The sequence below is a fragment of the Cetorhinus maximus genome, chromosome 12 (assembly GCF_964194155.1).
Source record: "Cetorhinus maximus chromosome 12, sCetMax3.hap1.1, whole genome shotgun sequence".
Classification (NCBI taxonomy): domain Eukaryota; kingdom Metazoa; phylum Chordata; class Chondrichthyes; order Lamniformes; family Cetorhinidae; genus Cetorhinus; species Cetorhinus maximus.
Window position 1 is genome coordinate 57783241 of NC_135890.1, and position 19290 is coordinate 57802530.

A 19290-nucleotide genomic window follows, 5' to 3' on the forward strand; every position below is an offset into this window, starting at 1 on the left:
TCCTTTGTGCTAGGTATGACTCCAACTAGCGGAGAGTTTTCTCCCGGATTCCCATTGACTCCAGTTTTGCTAGGGCTCCTTGATGCCACACTCGGTCAAATGCTGCCTTGGTGTCAAGGGCAGTCACTCTCACCTCACCTCGGGAGTTCAGCTCTTTTGTCCACGTCTGAACCAAGGCTGTAATGAGGTCAGGAGCTGAGTGGCCCTGGTGAACCCAAACTGAGCATCAGTGAGCAGATTCTTGCTAAGCAAGAGCCATTTGATAGCACTGTTGATGACCCCTTCCATTACTTTACTGATGATCGAGAGTAGACTCACAGGGCGGTAATTGGCTGGGTTGGATTTGTCCTGCTTTTTGTGTTAAGGACATACCTGGGCAATTTTCCGCATAGATTGGGTAGATGCCAGTGTTGTGGCTGTACTGAAACAGCTTGGCTAGGGGCGCGGCAAGTTCGGAGCACAAGTCTTCAGTACTATTGCCAGAATGTTGTCAGGGCCCACAGCCTTTGCAGTATCCAGTGCCTTCAGCCATTTCTTGATATCGTGCGGAGTGAATCGAATTGGCTGATGACTGGCATCTGTGATGCAGGGGACCTCCGGAGGAGGCAGAGATGGATCATCCACTCAGCACTTCTGGCTGAAGATTGTAGCAAATGCTTCAGCCTTATCTTTTGCATTTATGTGCTGGGCTCCTCCATCATTGAGGATGGGGATATTTGTGGAGCCTCCTCCTGCAGTGGGTTGTTTAATTGTCCACCACCATTCACTGCTGGATGTGGCAGGACTGCAGAGCTTAGATCCGTTGGTTGTAGGATTGCATAGCTCTGTCTATCATTTGCTGCTTATGTTGTATGGCACACAAGTAGTCCTGTGTTATAGCTTCACCAGGCTGACACCTCATTTTTAGGTATGCCTGGTGCTGCTCCTGGCATGCCATCCTGCACTCTTCATTGAACCAGGGTTGATTCCCTGGCTTGATGGTAATGGTAGAGTGGGGGATATGCTGGACCATGAGGTTACAGATTGTGTTCCAGTACAATTCTGCTGCTGCTGATGGCCCACAGCGCCTCATGGGTGCCCAGTCTTGAGTTGCTAAATCTGTTCGAAATCTATCCCATTTAGCACGGTGGTAGTGCCACACAACGCGATGGAGGGTATCCTCAATGTGAAGGCAGGACTCCATCTCCACAATGACTGCACAGTGGTCACTCCTACCAATACTGTCATGGACAGATGCATCTGCGGCAGGCAGGTTGATGAGGGTGAGGTCAAGTATGTTTTTCCCTCTTGTTGGTTCTCTCACCACCTGCTGTAGACCCAGTCTAGCAGCTTTGTCATTTAGGACTTGGCCAGCTCGGTCAGTAGTGGTGCTATTGAGTCACTCTTGATGGACATTGAGGTCCCCCCACTCAGAATATATTCTGCACCATTGCCACCCTCAGTGAAAACCCTCACGTTCAACATGGAGGAGCACTGATTCATCAGCTGAGGGAGGGTGGTACATGGTAATCAGCAGGAGGTTTCCTTGTCCATGTTTGACCTGATGCCATGAGACTTCATGGGGTCCAGAGTCGATGTTGAGAACCCCCAGGGCAACTCCCTCCCGAATGTATACTACTGTGCCACCACCTCTACTGGGACTATCCTGCTGGTGGGACAGGACATACCCAGAGATGGTGATGGTGATGTCTGGAACATTATCTTAAGATAATGATTCCATGAGGATTGACTATGTCAGGCAGTTGCTTGACTAGTCTGTGAGACAGCTCTCCCAATTTTGGTCTGTCCAGTTTTATTCCTTTTTTGTGACTTTGTAGCAGTTTGATACAACTGAACGGCTTGCTAGGACATTTCAGAGGGCATTTGAGAGTCAACCACATTGCTGTGGGTCTGGAGTCACATGTAGGCCAGACCATGGTTTCATGGTCATTATTAGACTTTTTAATTCCAGATTTTTGTTAAATTCAAATTCCATCATCTGCCGTGGTGGGATTCAAACCCCGAATCCCCAGAGCATTACTCTGGGTCTCTGGATTACTACTCTAGTGACAATACCACCCCGCCATCGCCTCCACTATAATGTGCAATATGTAGACAAGCTAATTTTAGTTTCTTGTCAGGAAGTTGTTTATATTTTAACATGTAGCAAATTGTAGATGGATTTACTCCTCCCAGTGTAACATCAAGGTTATCTGAGTTAGACATCTGTCTGTCACCCAAGACAGAGGAACATAGGAACAGAAGGACCCACTTAACCCCTCAAGCCTGTTGAGTATGGCTGATCTGCAACCTAACTCCATATACCCACCTTATCCCATACCCCTTCATACCCTTGGTTAGCAAAAATCTACCAATCTCAGCTTTAAAATGAATAATTGATCCAGCATCATGGGAGAATAGGTGGAAGTGAGTTCCAAACATTTACCACCCTTTGTGTGTCAGTATTTCCTAATTTCACAGCTGAAAGGTCAGGTTCTAATTTTTCAACTCTGCCTCCTTGTCCTCAAGTCCCCCAGGCTGTGGAAATACTTTCTCCCAATCTACCCATTCTGTTCCCCTTAATAACTTGTAAACTTTGATCAAATCACCCCTTGTCATTGTAAATTCTATGGAATCTCTCCTGATAATTCTGGTTAATCTACATGGCAATTCATCCACACCCCAACATATCTTTCCTATGGTTGTGGTGCCCAGAACTGCTCCTTGTACCCCAGGTATGATCTAACTAGGGTTTTGTATAGTCGAAGTATGACTTCAACCCCTTTGTATTCTAGTCCTCTAGTTATAAAGGCCAGCATTCCATTATTTTATTTTGATTATTTTCTCTAAATGTTCTTGACATTTTAATGTTCTGCATACCCAAACCCCACAATTATTTGGACTCCAATGTTTCTAAATTTTCACCATTCAGAAAGTACTTCATTCTATCATTTTAGTTCCAAAGTGGATGACCTCACGTTTGCCCACATTGAAATCCATTTGACACAATTCTGCCCAATCATTTACACAATGTTGGGGGTGGGGTGTGGGGTGAGACACACTGTTGGGGGGGTGGGGGTGAGACACACTGTTGGGGGGGTGGGGGTGAGACACACTGTTGGGGGGGTTGGGGGAGACACACTGTTGGGGGTGGGGTGGGGGGGGAGACACACTGTTGGGTGGGGCGGGGGGTGGGGGAGACACAGTGTTGGATGGGGCGGGGGGTGGGGGAGACACACTGTTGGGGGGTGGGGGAGACACACTGTTGGGTGGGGCGGGGGGTGGGGGAGACACACTGTTGGATGCGGGGGTGGGGACGACACACTATTGGGGGTGGGGGAGACACACTGTTGGGATGGGGGAGACACACTGTTGGGGTGGGGAGTGGGAGAGACACACTGTTGGGGGTGGGGTGGGGTGGGGGGGGAGACACACGGTTGGGGGAGTGGGGTGGGGGAGACACACTTGGGATGGGGGGAGACACACTGTTGGGGAGGGGGTGGGGGAGACACACTGTTGGGGGTGGGGTGGGGTGGGGGGAAGACACACTGTTGGGGGAGGGGGGTGGGGGAGACACACTGTTGGGGGGTGGGGGAGACACACTGTTGGGTGGGGCGGGGGGTGGGGGAGACACACTGTTGGATGCGGGGGTGGGGACGACACACTATTGGGAGTGGGGGAGACACACTGTTGGGATGGGGAGACACACTGTTGGGGTGGGGAGTGGGAGAGACACACTGTTGGGGGTGAGGTGGGGTGGGGGGAGACACACGGTTGGGGGAGGGGGGTGGGGGAGACACACTTGGGATGGGGGGAGACACACTGTTGGGGAGGGGGTAGGGGAGACACACTGTTGGGGGTGGGGTGGGGTGGGGGGGAGACACACTGTTGGGGGAGGGGGGTGGGGGAGACACACTGTTGTGATGGGAGGGGAGACACACTGTTGGGGAGGGGGGTGGGGGAGACACACTGTTGGGGGTTGGGGGGAGACACTTGGGGAGGGGCATGGGGGCGACACACTGTTGAGGGTGGGGTGGGGTGGGGGGGAGACACACTGTTGAGGGAGGGGGGTGGGGGAGACACACTGTTGCGATGGGGGGAGACACACTGTTGGGGAGGGGGGTGGGGGAGACACACTGTTGTTGGAGGGGAGACACACTGTTGGGGAGGGAGGGTGGAGACACAGTGTTGGAGAGGGGTGGGGTGGCGGAGACACACTGTTGTTGGAGGGGAGACACACTGTTGGGTGGGGGGGTAGGGGAGACACACTGTTGGATGCGGAGGTGGGGACGACACACTATTGGGGGTGGGGGAGACACTGTTGGGATGGGGGGAGACACACTGTTGGGGTGGGGAGTGGGGGAGACACACTGTTGGGGGTGGGGTGGGGTGGGGGGGAGACACACGGTTGGGGGAGTGGGGTGGGGGAGACACACTTGGGATGGGGGGAGACACACTGTTGGGGAGGGGGATGGGGGAGACACACTGCTGGGGGTGGGGTGGGGGGGAGACACACTGTTGGGGGAGGGGGGTGGGGGAGACACACTGTTGGGGGTGGTGTGGGGTGAGTGTGAGACACACTGTTGGGGGAGGGGGGGTGGGGGAGACACAGTGTTGGGATGGGAGGGGAGACACACTGTTGGGGAGGGGAGTGGGGGAGACACACTGTTGGGGGTGGGGGGGAGACACTGTTGGGGAGGGGCGTGGGGGCGACACACTGTTGAGGGAGGGGGGTGGGGGAGACACACTGTTGCGATGGGGGGAGACACACTGTTGGGGAGGGGGGTGGGGGAGACACACTGTTGTTGGAGGGGAGACACAGTGTTGGGGAGGGGGGTGGGGGAGACACACTGTTGTTGGAGGGGAGACACACTGTTGAGGAGGGAGGGTGGAGACACAGTGTTGGAGAGGGGGGGTTGGCGGAGACACACTGTTGTTGGAGGGGAGACACACTGTTGGGTGGGGGGGTGGGGGAGACACACTGTTGGGTGGGGGGGTGGCGGAGACACACTGTTGGGTGGGGGGGTGGGGGAGACATACTGTTGGTTGGGGGTTGGCGGAGACACACTGTTGGGTGGGGGGGTGGGGGAGACACACTGTTGGGGGAGGGGGGGTGGAGACACAGTGTAGGGGAGGGGGGTGGGGGAGACACACTGTTGGGGGAGGGGGAGTGGGCAGACACACTGTTGTTGGAGGGGAGACACGCTGTTGGGGGTGGTGGGGGAGACACACTGTTGGGTGGGGGGAGGAGACACACTGTTGGGTGGGGGAGACCCACTGTTGGGTGGGAGGGTGGGGGAGACACACTGTTGGGGGAGGGGGGGTGGGCAGACACACTGTTGGGGAGGGGGTGCTGTAAAATCCTGGCCCAAGTTTCAGCAAAAGCTTTTTGAACAAATTTATAAACCTATTTATGAGCAAAACAAGATGCATGAATAATAAGTTAGAAGCAGTTTGTATGAACTGGAAATTCCAGTGAACACAAATCATTTGTTGTCTTGAGGAATAAGAGAAAGATTTAGGCAGGTGGCAGAAACAATACAATCCAAAAATCAGCCTCGAGAGGATGGGCTTTCTGGGCCAAATAGATTACCTCTGTTCAAAAAAGGTTTTGTTCTTATTGTTACAAAATGGAGCAACACCAATGATGTATGAATGCAGCAGGACATCGTAAATCAGACAGTTCTACGTTACAGAAACAAACCTTTTCTCCAGAATGTACCAACCACAGTACGGATCTTGTGCAGACAAGCAATCAGTGCATGAACTGTATTGGGCACAGGCAGCCACTTTGATCCTATTCACCTACAGATACAAGAACAAGCCAACTTTAGGATACTCTTCACTCATACAAGGATTGTACTCATTTGCATGTGTCCCCTAATTCAGCCTCACTGCATCCGAAGGAATGTCACAGCATGGACAGAAAATTGTTTGATGGGCAGGAAACCCAGGATTAGAGGGTGCTTCTTCGAGTGGAGAAGGGATGGAAGTGGGACATCCCAGGATCAGTGCTGGATTTTAGTGTTCAGCTCGATCATTTGGAGTTAGGCATAACGAGCACAATCTCAAAATCTGCTGCTGATACAACCAGAGGGCCTTTGGCAAACAGTGAGGTGAGCACAAAAAGACTTCAGGGAGACAGCCAGGCTCATGCAGTGGGCAAACTGATGACAAATGCAACTTCATTTGGGATGTCAATATAAGGATTGTAAAGATACAATTAATAGAAAGACACAATTTAATTCATTCTCTGGATTTGGGCATCACTAGCAAGGGCAGCATTTGTTGCCCATACCTAAATGCCTCAAGAAGGTGATGGTGAGCTGCCTTCTTGAATCCTGCAGTACATGTGGCCTAGATTTACCCGCAGCGCTGTTGGGTGGGGGTGGGGGGAAACATAGTATTTTGTCCCAGCAACAATGATATATTTCCAAGCTTTAGCCCCCTTTCTGTACTGTGTGTGCTCAATGGTAAGAGCTCTCATTTGTAAATTCTGAAGCAACTTCTGTCAGCTATATTCACATTAAATCAAACCTGTCAGATGTAGTGGCCACACGCTGCACTTATCAAACGCATCTACAACAGAAATGTTTGCAGAAGGACTTTGTAGCTAAATAGTCAACTGCACTTCACGCCTATAATTAGAAAGCAGCAGAGAACAGCTCACAATCTACTTGTCTCATTTCAGCAAATGTACAAGTTGAAATGTTGCTTTGCTAAAGATAGTGATGTGAGCTGCTTCTATCAGCACTTGTGTGGTTTGTAGTCTTGTCTCCTAATCTCTGAATATTGGACAAGATAATAGAAGGGAGCGAGATGGAGAGAGATCCAGGGAGCAGGACAGAGCATGAGTTTTACTGACATAGTCTGGTCACTTCTGAGAAGCACTACCCGCAGCAGATGGAGTGACTTTATCATTGAGAGCATCAAAAGATTTCAAGACAGGGTTTCAGAGGAACAAACAGGAGAAAAGACATTTGCAAAAGTCACAAGTCTGTTTATTTGAAAACAGGATGCAGATTCAGTGAAGATATTAAAGGGGAGAAATAGCAGCTATGGTCTAGAGAGGAAATTAGAAAATATAAACACAAGGCAGCATAGTAGGTGGTGGGCGCGGACAATGTGACGCGATCAGTTTCACGATGGCGGGAAGGCAGGTCACGATCGTCCGCTCAGCCCACCGATAGCGGAGCCCATTTCCCATCAACGCTCAGCGGGGAGCTCATTGTAATACATCAGCGGGAAAGCAGGTCGACGTGTTTCACAACAGCTCACAGGTGACATGCACTTGGCGGCCTTCACTTTGGAGGAACTGGAGGTGAGTGAACAGCATCGTCCTGCAGAGCTCACCAGGGTCGCCTGTTGCTTTGCAGGCTTCAGGGACGCCGGGGGGCCAGAGTGAAGTACCGCCCAAACTCGGAGGCAACTGTTGCCGCAGGGGTTGTCCAGGGGCAACTGCTGCCCTGGCTTTGGATCTCGCCCACAAGAAATCGAGGTGGGGGCAGGGTAAGCGAGGGAAGTGGCCACATGGTAGGGACACCTGCATAAACTGACCATCCCTCTGAAACTGAGACAGATCAGGCGCAGCCACGGTGATATGATTGGGGTCAGGCTCCTAGCCTGCCCGCCCAGGCAAGCATCGCAGAGGCACAAAAGGGTCACCAAGCGCTCCAGACCTTAACCCCGCCCCCCCACCACCCACCCCCACTGGTACAGACTGCGAGTCCTCCACCACTTTACTGAACTGCGGGGCAGTTGGGCGGCACACGTTGTACAATCTCCTGGCCAACACTGGCCATGTAGCAGTCACTGCTGGAGGTGCTCACAGCCCCTTGCAATCTCAGCATCCCGGTTTGGACCAGTGTCCCCCATGTCACAGGCTGACAGGGCAGCCATGCAGCGCACTCATCTCTGGCCATCCGAGGGGTGACCAGCACTCGCCGGGAAGAATTAAGGGTGGTCACACAGGGGCAGGAAAGGTGCTAAGAGCAGCCATGATAACTGAGTCTCTCTCGCTTTCATGCTGCAGGAGGACCACGTCAGGATCATGGCTCCTGGTGACCCAGCTGTTTGCCTGATGACCTACAGAGAGAGAAGACAGAGGAGAGAGTGACTGAGGCTCCTGGCTGTGCAAAGGCAGGAGCAGTAACCTCATGAAGAAGGGGCAGCTGGGGCTCCACACACACTGCCCAGGAGCGACAGTGAGGCTGGTCGGCGCCTAGTGACACCCAGGGTCTATAGACGCCACCTGCCATTCCTGCAGATGACTGAGAACCAGTGTCGCCGATGGCTGCGCATGTCTAGGGAACTGGTCACTCACTTCTGCCACTTACTGCAGGACTTGGCGCCAAGGGGACATGGAGGGAATCCACTGCCAGTGGCTGTGAAAGTGACTGAGGCGCTCAATTTCTATGCCAGTGGCTCCTTTCAGGGCTGCACAGGTGACCTCTGTGGGATTTCACAATCTGCCACCCACAAATGCATCCATGAGGTCACGGATGCCATCTTCTCCATGGCACACAACAGGACAGCCAGGATGCAAGAGCCATTGGATTCGCCCTGATCTCGGGATTCCCACAGGTGCAGGCTGCGATTGACTGCACTCATCTGCTGCTCAGGTCTCTATCAATACACACAGTGGACTACATTAACCGCAAGGGATTCCACTCACTGGTGTGCGACCACCAGAAATGCATCCTGCAGGTGTGCGCATGGTTTCCAGGGAATGTGCACGATGCTTACATCCTGAGTTGGTCACAGATCCCTGGAGTCTCCACAGAAGCTGCAGGGATGGCTCCTCGGGTACAAGAGCTACCTGCAGAGAACGTGGCTGATGACACCCGTGCAGTGGCCTCAGACTGCAGCAGAGCGATGCTATAATGAGACTCATGCTGCAGCTCGCAACTTGGTGAAGCAGACCATCGGGATGCTGAAGATGCAGTTCCAGCGCCTGGACTGGTCTGGCGGTGCCCTGCAAAACAGTCCACAGAGGCTGTCACGCATCGTTGATGTCTGCTGCGCCCTTTACAACCTGGCACTGCAATGGGGGGAGGAGCTGGCTGAGGAGGACATGGAGGAGCTGCATGCCTCCTCCGATGAGGAGGATGTTGTTGGGGATGAGGGTGAGGAGGTCCTTGAGGCAACGATGACGGCGATGAGGCCGTTGCACTGGCCAGATGAGGCAGGTGTGTTCAGGATGCCCTTATAGCTGCCAGATTTGTGGAGGATGATGACGATGTGCAGTGAGGTGACCCCAGAGATCCTCACATTGCAGTTGTGAACGTTTGACTCCAGTCCAGCTTTTGGCAGAGTGAATACCCTCTGTGAGAATGCTCCTGTCATGAAGATGCAGTGGAGGCCCCAATAGTCGCTCGATCGCAGGAGGATGATGACGACATGCAGTGAGGATACTCCATAGATCTTCACATAGCCTTTGTGAATGTCTGACTCCTGTCTGGCCGAGGGCAGCTTGCTTGCACTCCATGATCAGGGCCATCTCAGAGACACAGCCATGAAACTTTAGAAGTTCTGTTGCTGTGTCCACCTTCAGCACCTGAGCCCTTCAGGGGCACAGATGCTGAAGAGATGGGGGCCAGCTCCACCTTAAAGGTGCTGAGAGCACACAGAGAGAATGATGGAACTCTGTGACGCCTGCCCACTACATTCTGGCAGCAATGACCAGCATCGTCGAGGTGCAGGCATCAGTAATGTGTCCAGGGAGTGTGTGGCCCGACCATAACTTTGGTCTGAAGGCTGCACAGAGCACAGGGAAGAGGCCCTGGACTGAGACACCTGCCTTTATCTTGTGCAGAAAGGTTTCACATCTGAGTGACACGAACACTGCTCATCAGAACAAGGAGCCATAGGCAGGGAGACATTCTTGGGAGTTTATTGACAATAGTGAACAGTATGTACAAGTGATTAACACCCGTGCCCAGGCTGTGCAACTAATTCTCCTTAACTGTCCTAACCCTGCCGCTACGTCTTGGTGCTCCCCGGACATCCACAGCGGAGGTGGAGGCAGCCTGCTGACTGTGATGCCCTGTCATCACGACCTTGGTGGGCGTCCTCTGGAGGGCTGAGACTTGGAGAGGGCCGGCCTGCTTTCGGGGTCCTGCTGTGTGGCAGTGGCACCCTCCTCGGCCTGTGGATCTGGAGCTGCTGAAGAGGGGATTCGGATGGGCTGGACACTCCCAGAGTCATCTGGATGGATGGGCCTGGAGTGTGCACCTGCTGATCCTCCCCTCTATGGGTGTCCAGGGGCCCCTGGCTGACTTCTTGAGGAGCAGGTGTAGCTAGAGTGAGCTTGAGTTGCCTGGCACCATACTCACGAACACACCATTGGAGGCCAACAATGGCATCAGCGATGGAGTTGAGCCCACGGAGCAGTGTAGGAGCAATGTCCTTGACCAAGGTCTCCATGGAGGCCGCCCATCCTACCAGTATTGACCTCGGTGCATTGGCACACTGGCGCTATCATCTCAGAGTGAAGATGGACTGATTTCTCCATCGTGCCTTGCAATCTGAGGAGTGCAGCGGACATCCCTTCCTGATGTTCCTGAGCTTGTTGCAGCTTCAGCAACTGTGACATGATCAAGTCCAGAGGCTCATCATCTGACTTGGACTCAACAGGTTCCTGGCCTCCAGCAGCCCTGCGAGTGCCAGACACCTGGGAAGTCCCTGCAGCCACCTGCTGTGGATTAGACAGTGCGATGTGCTCACCAGATTGTGATCCCGAGGCTACTCTGAAGCTCGATCCCACCGAGGTGTGTGTCTCTGCGCTGGTGGAGGGTGTGGGTGAGCGCTGTGATGGGACTTCAAGGAAGGTGTTTCCAGATTCCTCTCCAGAGGTTTCTTCAGGGCTTGATTGGAGGCCTTGGGTCATGGACTCTGTCGGCTGTTTGGCAGATGCGCCTGTGAAAGCAAGGGGAGATAATTAGTGCATGACAGTGGCCTGTGAAACAGGACACATCACTCACAGCATGGTTGTCTGATGGATGTTGCATTGTTGGATCCTCACTTGATAGAGCAGCACCGACCTCACCGTCAGCACAGGAACAGTCCAGATCCTTGCCGGCCAGCTGAATGGTTCTGATTTCAAAGTCCATGAGGACCTTGATTTTGGGCATTCCTCCACCAGTCTGCGACCTCTCCCTCTTGTTGTATGCCAGCTTGTCCTGCATGAATAGAGTTGGAGTCAGTGTAAGCAGGATACCTGCCAGGCCAGATGATAAGTATGCCTGGCCTGTGTGAGTGTTGAATGGTCCCATGGACGGGATGAGGACAATGGCGGCGAGTGTGAGAGAGTGAATGGTGATGTCCTTTGGACCGACAGTGAGTGAGGGCCCTGTGGATGTGTGATGGGTTTGTGAGTGTGTGAGTTGACAGTGATGAGAAGAGTGACTTACCCTGGCGGAATGGAGGGGATTATTCATCCTCTTGTGGCACTGGGCTGCTGTCCTCTTCTGAAGGGTGTTGGCGCTGACCAGCACTGCCACAGCCTCCCAAACTGGATTGGTCACGTTGCAGCCCATCCTGCGGCCAGAGCGGGAGTAGAGCACATCCCGGTGGGCGTCCGTGGCATCCAGCAGTCGCTCGCGGGACCCGTCATTGAAGTGGGGAGGCTGCAGTCTTCTTTCCTTTTCTGGCCATGTCTTCTGGGCAGTGGTGAGCTGGAAGCAATGAGCGCTGTGCTTGTGGCTGGACTTTAAACATGGTGCCCAGTGTGATGTGGCGGCGGGGTGATGACGGGCAGGTGAATGAGAGTCTGTCTGCCATGGAAACAGAGTGTTTCCTGGCAGTGTATAAATAACAAGGTGGGCTTGGGACAATACGGCTTGAAAAGCTGCTATTGCGGCTGGTGGGTAAAACATTGTTTTACCTGCCCGCTACCGCACTTAGTGTAAACTTGGGAAAATATCGACCGAGGTCTGTAATAATGTGGAAAGAGGAAGTGATTAAATGAGAAAAAGGATGTTGGTGCAAGGAAAAAGAGAGTTGCATTGGAACACGTGAAGAAACAGAAGATGGGTGTAGAGGAGATGTAAATGGCGACAGCAAAATCACGACCAACACCTGCTGTCCAAAAAACATGGCAATAGTGGTTACAATCCAAACTTATTGAACTCAATATTGAGTCTGGAAGGTGACAAAGCACTCGGCTGAAATACAAGGTGCTGGTTCTCGAGCTTCCATCGAGCTCCATTGGAACAGTGTAGACAGAGAGGTCAGATTGGGAGTGGAATGGAGAATTAAAATGACAGGCAGCTAGAAACACAGGGTCATACTTGCACTGAATGGAGATGTTCCGCAAAGTGCTCACACAGTGTGCATTTAGTCTTCCCAATGTAAGGGAAATTGCATTGTGAGTAGCAAACACAGTATATGAATTTGAAAGATGTATATGTAAATTACTGTTTCACCCAGCAGTTTTTAAAAATTCTTTCATGGGATGTGGGCGTTGCTGGCAAGGCCAGCATTTATTACCCATCCCTAATTGCCCTTGAACTGAGTGGCTTGCTCAGAGGGCAGTTAAGAGTCAACCACGTTACTGTGGATCTGGAGTCACGGGGAGGCCAGTCAGGTAAGGACGGCAGATTTCCTTCCCTAAAGGGGCATTAGTGAACTAGATGGGTTTTTACAACAATTGATGATAGTTTCACGGTCACCATCAGTAAGACCAGGGTCAGGATTCTCCGCTCCTGCCAGTGACGCGCATTGTCACAAGCAGGACAGGGAAATTTGGAAAGCAGCTAAAAATCAATTGACTTTTGGCCACTCTCTAAATTTTCCTGCCTGGTCCACCACTGGCAGGACCAGAAAATCCCACCCTAGCTTTTAATTCCAGATGTAATTAATTTTAAATTCCAGCAGCTGTCATGGGGGAATTTGAACCCATTTCCCCTGCACATTAGCCTGGGCCCCTGGCTAACTGGTTCAGTGGCATTCATTACACAACCATCAAGTGTTTGGTCCACTCTGTCATAATCCTCAACACCTGCTCTATTTCCATTAGCACCTCCCTGTGTCAGACCAGGGATAAAACACCTGTACATTCACCTCCTCCCTTTCCAATGTTCAGGGCCTTAATTATTCCTTGTTGCTATTTTTGCCTTTTTTTGTCTCTGAATTGCTAGAACCTTTTGCTTCTCATATGGTTTTTGTTTCCCGTCAAAGAAATAAGAGGCCTCCTGCCAAAATGAATGACCTCACACGTAAATCTATTAAATTTAATTTGCTGACACCTCCCACGCCACAAATTGTTTCTGTTCTCCTGTATTTTGGTGCAGTGCTCCACATCATTAGCTGCACAGCCCCTGGTTCTCTGTCATGAGTGGAACTCACAAGTTGCATGTCTGCATGCTTGTGAATACTTAAGAATGCAAACTGAGGCTTTGGCCGAAATTTTATGGCCCTGTCATAGCAGGGACGGGGCCGTAAAATGCAGCAAGCCTTTCTCAACTCCATTGGCTTTGGCAGCTCCGTAAAATCCTGCGGCGGTAAAATTCCACCCTTTGTGTGTGCATAAAGCACATCCGGTGACTTACAGTTATTCATTGCTAGTTATTTGCAGGAAGGTTGTATCTGAAAATATTTTATGCTTCTACAGCCTTTGAAGATAAGATGTTAGCAATAGTTGTGTCTGTTGCCTCAATTGCACAATTGACTATTTTAAGTTTGTTAATCATCGAAATCAAACTATAACCTCAGCATTAGGCACACTTCCCTATAAAATGCTGGTTGGTGTTTTCCACTTCTGTACTTGCTGGTCTGAAATTTTCTCTTCTTAAAAAAGTGAATCTCATAGGCCATGACCTTCCCCCCGTCGGGGCGGGGGGGAAGTTGAAGAGCGGGTGCGCAGAGGCGCGCCCCTGATCGATGGCGCATCGCCATTTTACGTGGGCGGGCCAATTAATCTGGTGACTTACAGTTATTCACTGCTAAATTACTTTAAAAGAACAAAGGAAATAAACAGCCAAATAAAGCATTTTTATAATATGGTGTAAAAAGTAACAACAATTATTTGCAGGAAGGTTGTATCTGAAAATACTTTATGCTTCTACAGCCTTTGAAAATAAAATGTCAGCAATTGTTGTGTCTGTTGCCTCAATTGCACAATTGACTGTTTTAAGTTTGTTGCTGTCAATCATCGAGATCAAACTATAATATAATTTAGAATATTGTGAGCAATTTTGGGTCCCGTACCTCAGGAAGGGTGTGCTGGCCCTGGAGAGGGTCCAGAGGAGGTTCATGAGAATGATCCCAGGAATGAAAGGCTTAACATATGAAGAATGTTTGAGGACTCTGGGTCAATACTCGATGGAGTTTAGAAAGATGAGGGGGGATCTGATTGAAACTTACAGAATACTGAAAGGCCTGGATAGAGTGGATGTGGGGAATTAGTAGAAGAGACTAGGTCCCGAGAGCACAGCCTCAGAGTAAAGGGAAGACCTTTTAGAACAGAGATGAGGAGAAACTTCTTTAGCCAGGGAGTGGTGAATCTATGGAATTCATTGCCACAGAAGGCTGTGGAGGCCAGGTCATTGAGTGTATTTAAGACCGAGATAGATAGGTTCTTGATTGGTAAGGGGATCAAAGGTTACGGGGAGAAGGCGGGAGAATGGGGTTGAGAAACTTATCAGCCATGATTGAATGGCGGAGCAGACTCGATGGGCCGAATGGCCTAATTTCTGCTCCTATGTCTTATGGCCTTATGGTCTTATAACCTCAGCATGAGGCACACTTCCCTATAAAATGCTGGCTGGCATTTTCCATTTCTGTACTTGCTGGTCTGTAATTTTCTCATCTTAAAAAAGAAGTGAATCTGATAGGTCATGACTTTCCCCTCGGTTGGGGGGGAAGTTGAAGAGCGGGTGCGCAGAGGTGCACCTCCGATTGGCGCGTTACCATTTTACATGGACGGGCCAATTAAGGCCCGCCCAGCATGATGTCCCCACGGAAGCGCTATGTGCTCCCTGTGCGGGCGGGAGGGGAATCCCTAAACCCACGAGTGCGCTCTTTCGCGCATGCGCACAAAAGAGCGCACTCATCCCCCTGAGGCAAAGTGCTGCCTCAGGGAGATCGGCTCTACTGTAAAAAATATTAAACATAGAGAAAAAGAAATTCCCTGACATGTCCTCTCATATGACCGAGTGCGGCATCAAGTACCTCTGGTATAACTGAAGTCAATGGGAATCAGGGGAAAACTCTCCACTGATTGGAATCCTACCGAGTACAAAGGAAGACGGTTGTGGTTTTTGGAGGTCAATCATCTCAGTCACACGACATTGCTGCAAGAATTTCTCAGGTAGAGCTCCTCAGGCTAGTGTCCTAGGTCCAACCATCTTCAACTGTTTCATCAATGACCTGCCCGCCACCATAAAATTAGAAGTGGGGTTGTTCACCGACAGTTGCACAATGTTCAGTATCATTCCCAACTCCTCAGATACTGAAGCAGTCCATGTCCATATGAAGAAAGATCTGGACAACATTCAGGTTTGAGCTGATAAGTGGCAAGTAACATTCATACCACACAAGAACCAGGCAATCACCATCGCCAACAAGGGACAATCTAACCATCTCCCCTTGATATTCAATGGCATTACCATCGCTCAGTCTCCCACTAATAACTACCTGTGAGTTGCCATTGACCAGAAACTGAACTGGACCAGCCATATAAATACTGTGGCTACAAGAGCAGGTCAGAGGCTGGGAATTCTGTGGCAAATAACTCACCTCCTGTCTCTCCAAAGTCTGTCTACCATCAACAAAACACAAGTCAGAAGTGCGATGGAATACTTTCTAATTGTCTGGATGAGTGCAGCTCCAACAACACTCAAGAAGCTCGACACCAGGACAAAGCAACCAGCTTGATCAGCATCCACCCACCACCGATGCACAGAGGCAACAACATGACCCACGTTCAAAATGTACAGCAGCAACTCGCCAAGCCTCCTTTGGCAGCGCATTCCAAAAGCATGGCCTTAACCATGTAGAAGGACAAGGGCAGCAGACACATGGGGACACCACGACCCGGAAGTTCCCCCCCAAGCCACTCACCATCCTGACTTGGAAATATATCGCCGTTCCTTCACTGTCACTGGGTCAAAATCCTGGAACTCCCTCCTTGTTGTACCAGCACCAGATGGACTACAGCAGCTCAAGAAGATGGCTCACCACCACATTCTCTAAGGCAATTAGGGATGGACAAAAATGCCATCCACACCCACATTCCATGAAAGAGTTAAAGATGAAGTAGAAAGTTCCATTACCAAGGTCGAGTCAAGGCAAGCTTTCAACTATCACTCATAAGGCAGCCAGCAAATGGACAACCCATTTGGTAAATCTGGAACAGTTTTTTTTAAGCTTCTTTAAATGAAATTTTCATGGGCCTAAAGGCTCAAAGAAATTGGATCCAAACAAGAAATCAAAGATGTTAGGGCTGGGGAAATGGGTGGCAAAGGCTTTTAACCAAACTCACAATTCATTTCTAGACACAAAACAGTCAGTTATCTCTGAGAAGAGTCAGTGAATAAAGAAACTACACATCTCCTCTTCTCAAAGTATTATTCAAAAAGACACAAGTCCTTCGAAGAATTCAGTGTGAATGATTGTGAGAAATATATTTATCCCATGAATGGTCATTGACCTGAAAAGTTAACTCTCTTTCTCTCTTCTCAGGGGCTGTCTGGCCTGCTGAGTGCATCCACCATTCTCTTCTTCCTTTTCGCAGATTTCCAGCATCTGCAGTTTTTAACTTTTAAGTTTGTTTAATGTCTAATTTGATGTTTGGTTCCATTTTAAAAAATTCATTTGTGGGATATGGATATCGCTGGCTAGGCCAGCATTTGTTGCCCATCCCTAATTGCCCTTGAGAATGTGGTGGTGAGCTGCCTTCTTGAACCACTGCAGCCCACGTGGTGTAGGTACACCCACAGTGCTGTTAGGGAGGGAGTTCCAGGATTTTCACCCAGCGACAAGGAACATTGATATATTTCCAAGTCAGGATGTTGAGTGGCTTGGGGGGGAACTTCCAGGTGGTGGTGTTCCCATGTGTCTGCTGCCCTTGTCCTTCTGGATGGTAATGGCCATGGGTTTGGAAGGTGCTGTCTAAGGAGCCTTGGTGAGTTGCTGCAGTGCATCTTGTAGATGGTACACACTGCTGCCACTGTGCGTCGGTGGTGGGGGGGAGTGAATGTTTGTAGATGGGATGCCAATCAAAAGGGCTGCTTTGTCCTGGAAGGTGTCAAGCATCTTGAGAATTGTTGGAGCTGCACTCATCCAGGCAAGTGGGGAGTATTCCATCACAACCCTGACTTGTGCCTTGCAGCTGGAGGACAGGCTTTGGGGAGTCAGGAGGTGAGTTACTCATCGCACAATTCCTAGCCTCTGACCTGCTCTTGTAGCCACAGTATTTATATGGCTAGTCCAGTTCAGCTTCTGGTCAATGGTAACCCCCAGGTTGTTAATAGTGGGTGATCCAATGATGGTAATGCCATTGAATTTCAAGAGGCGATGGTTAGATTCTCTCTTGTTGGAGATGGTCATTGCCTGGCACTTATGTGGCGCGAATGTTTCTTGGATATTGTTCAAGTCTTGCTGCATGGACTGCTTCAGTATCTGAGGAGTTGCAAACGGTGCTGAACATTGTACAATCATCAGCGAACATCCCCACTTCTGACCTTATGATGGAAGGAAGGTCATTGATGAAGCAGCTGAAGATGGTTGGGCTTAGGACACTGACCTAAGAAACTGCTGCAGTGATATCCTGGAGCTGAGATGACTGACCTCCAGCAACCACAACCATCTACCTTTGTGCAAGAAATGACTCCAACTAGCAGAGAGTTTTCCCCCTGATTCCCATTGGCTCCAGTTTTGCTAGGGCTCCTTGATGCCACACTCGGTCAAATGCTGCCTTGATGTCAAGGGCAGTCACTCTCACCTCACCTCTGGAGTTCAGCTCTTTTGTCCACGTTTGAACTAAGGCTGTACTGAGGTCAGGAGCTGAGTGGCCCTGTACTGAGCGTCAGTGAACAGGTTATTGCTAAGCAAGTGCTGCTTGAAAGCACTGTTGATGACCCTTTCCATTACTTTACTGATGATCAAGAGTGGTGTGGTAATTAGCCGGGTTGGACTTGTCCTGCTCTTTTTGCACAGGACATACCTGGGCAATTTTCCGTGTTGTTGGGTAGATGCCAGTGTTGTAGCTGTACTGGAACAGCTTGGCTAGGGGCACAAGTCTTCAGTGCTATTGCTGCAATATTGTCAGGGACCTCCAGAGGACGCTGAGATGGATCATCCACTCAGCACTTCTAGCTGAAGATTGTAGCAAATGCTTCAGCCTCAACTTTTGCACTGATGTGCTGGGCTCCCCCATCATTGAGGATGGGGATATTTGTGGAGTCTCTTCCTCCAGTGAGTTGTTTAATTGTCCACCACCATTCACGCCTGGATGTGGCAGGACTGCAGAGCTTAGCTCTGATCCGCTGGCTGTGGCCACCACAACTTTCTCAGGGACACTAGGGATGTTTTATACATGCCAGCCTTGCCAGTCACACCCACATCTCAAGAATAAATTAAACAAATTGAACACACAATAGGAATGCTATGATAAACTGTATCAGCAGCTTACCGTCTTCTCAGCTGTTATATACAAATAATTGGCATCCAATCTGTCAAATATCACCTGACGAATTGGGGCTTCATTTTCTGATTCAAATAAAGCGATTGGACGAATTACAGCCAAATTTCTGTCCATGATCAGCTGCAAAATAAAATAAAGTTAACGAATGTGCCTCTCGAGTCACATCACTGTTACTCCCAGCTGCTGCGTCTGCTTAAATTACAACAGTGACTACACTTACAAAGTGCTTCATTAGCTGTAAAGCGCTCAGGGGCACCCTAGGGTTGTGAAAGGTGCTATATAAATGCAACCGTTCCTTCTGCATTTCTTGGGTATTTTCAGATTTAAACAAAGTAAAATATGTAAAGGTGCAAGGGGAACCAGAGATGGTCAGCTCTAATAATCCCTGGCATCATTGTAATATATCAGATTACCCATGATTAAACTTGTGTGAAGCACCAAATGGTATGCAGCATTGTCTGTAATCAATGTTGGAAATGAACTGTCCGCTGCTCGATTACCCACTCCACCCAGTTACAGAAGATTACTGGCAGCAATTAATGACAAATGGGTTTCTCACACTTGACATCTGTTCAACCAATGTTTGATTTGAGGTACTTATACTGGAGGATTTGGTCATATTTTAGAGAGAGGGAGCAAGAGAAAGAGAGAGGGAGGGAGCAGGA

At 50.2% G+C, this 19290-nt stretch overlaps 1 protein-coding gene across 1 annotated transcript in view; it reads right to left on the reverse strand.

The window, feature by feature from the left end:
* The window catches only part of LOC144687473 (plexin-C1-like), an 83703-nt gene that overhangs the window by 47753 nt on the left and 16660 nt on the right, over positions 1-19290 (reverse strand). Inside the window, exons 3-4 of the mRNA XM_078553679.1 lie at positions 18614-18745; positions 5684-5784 (exon numbers count right to left, since the gene is read on the reverse strand). Of these exons, the coding sequence (XP_078409805.1) occupies positions 5684-5784; positions 18614-18745 (233 nt within the window). The remainder of the gene's footprint in view (positions 1-5683; positions 5785-18613; positions 18746-19290) is intronic.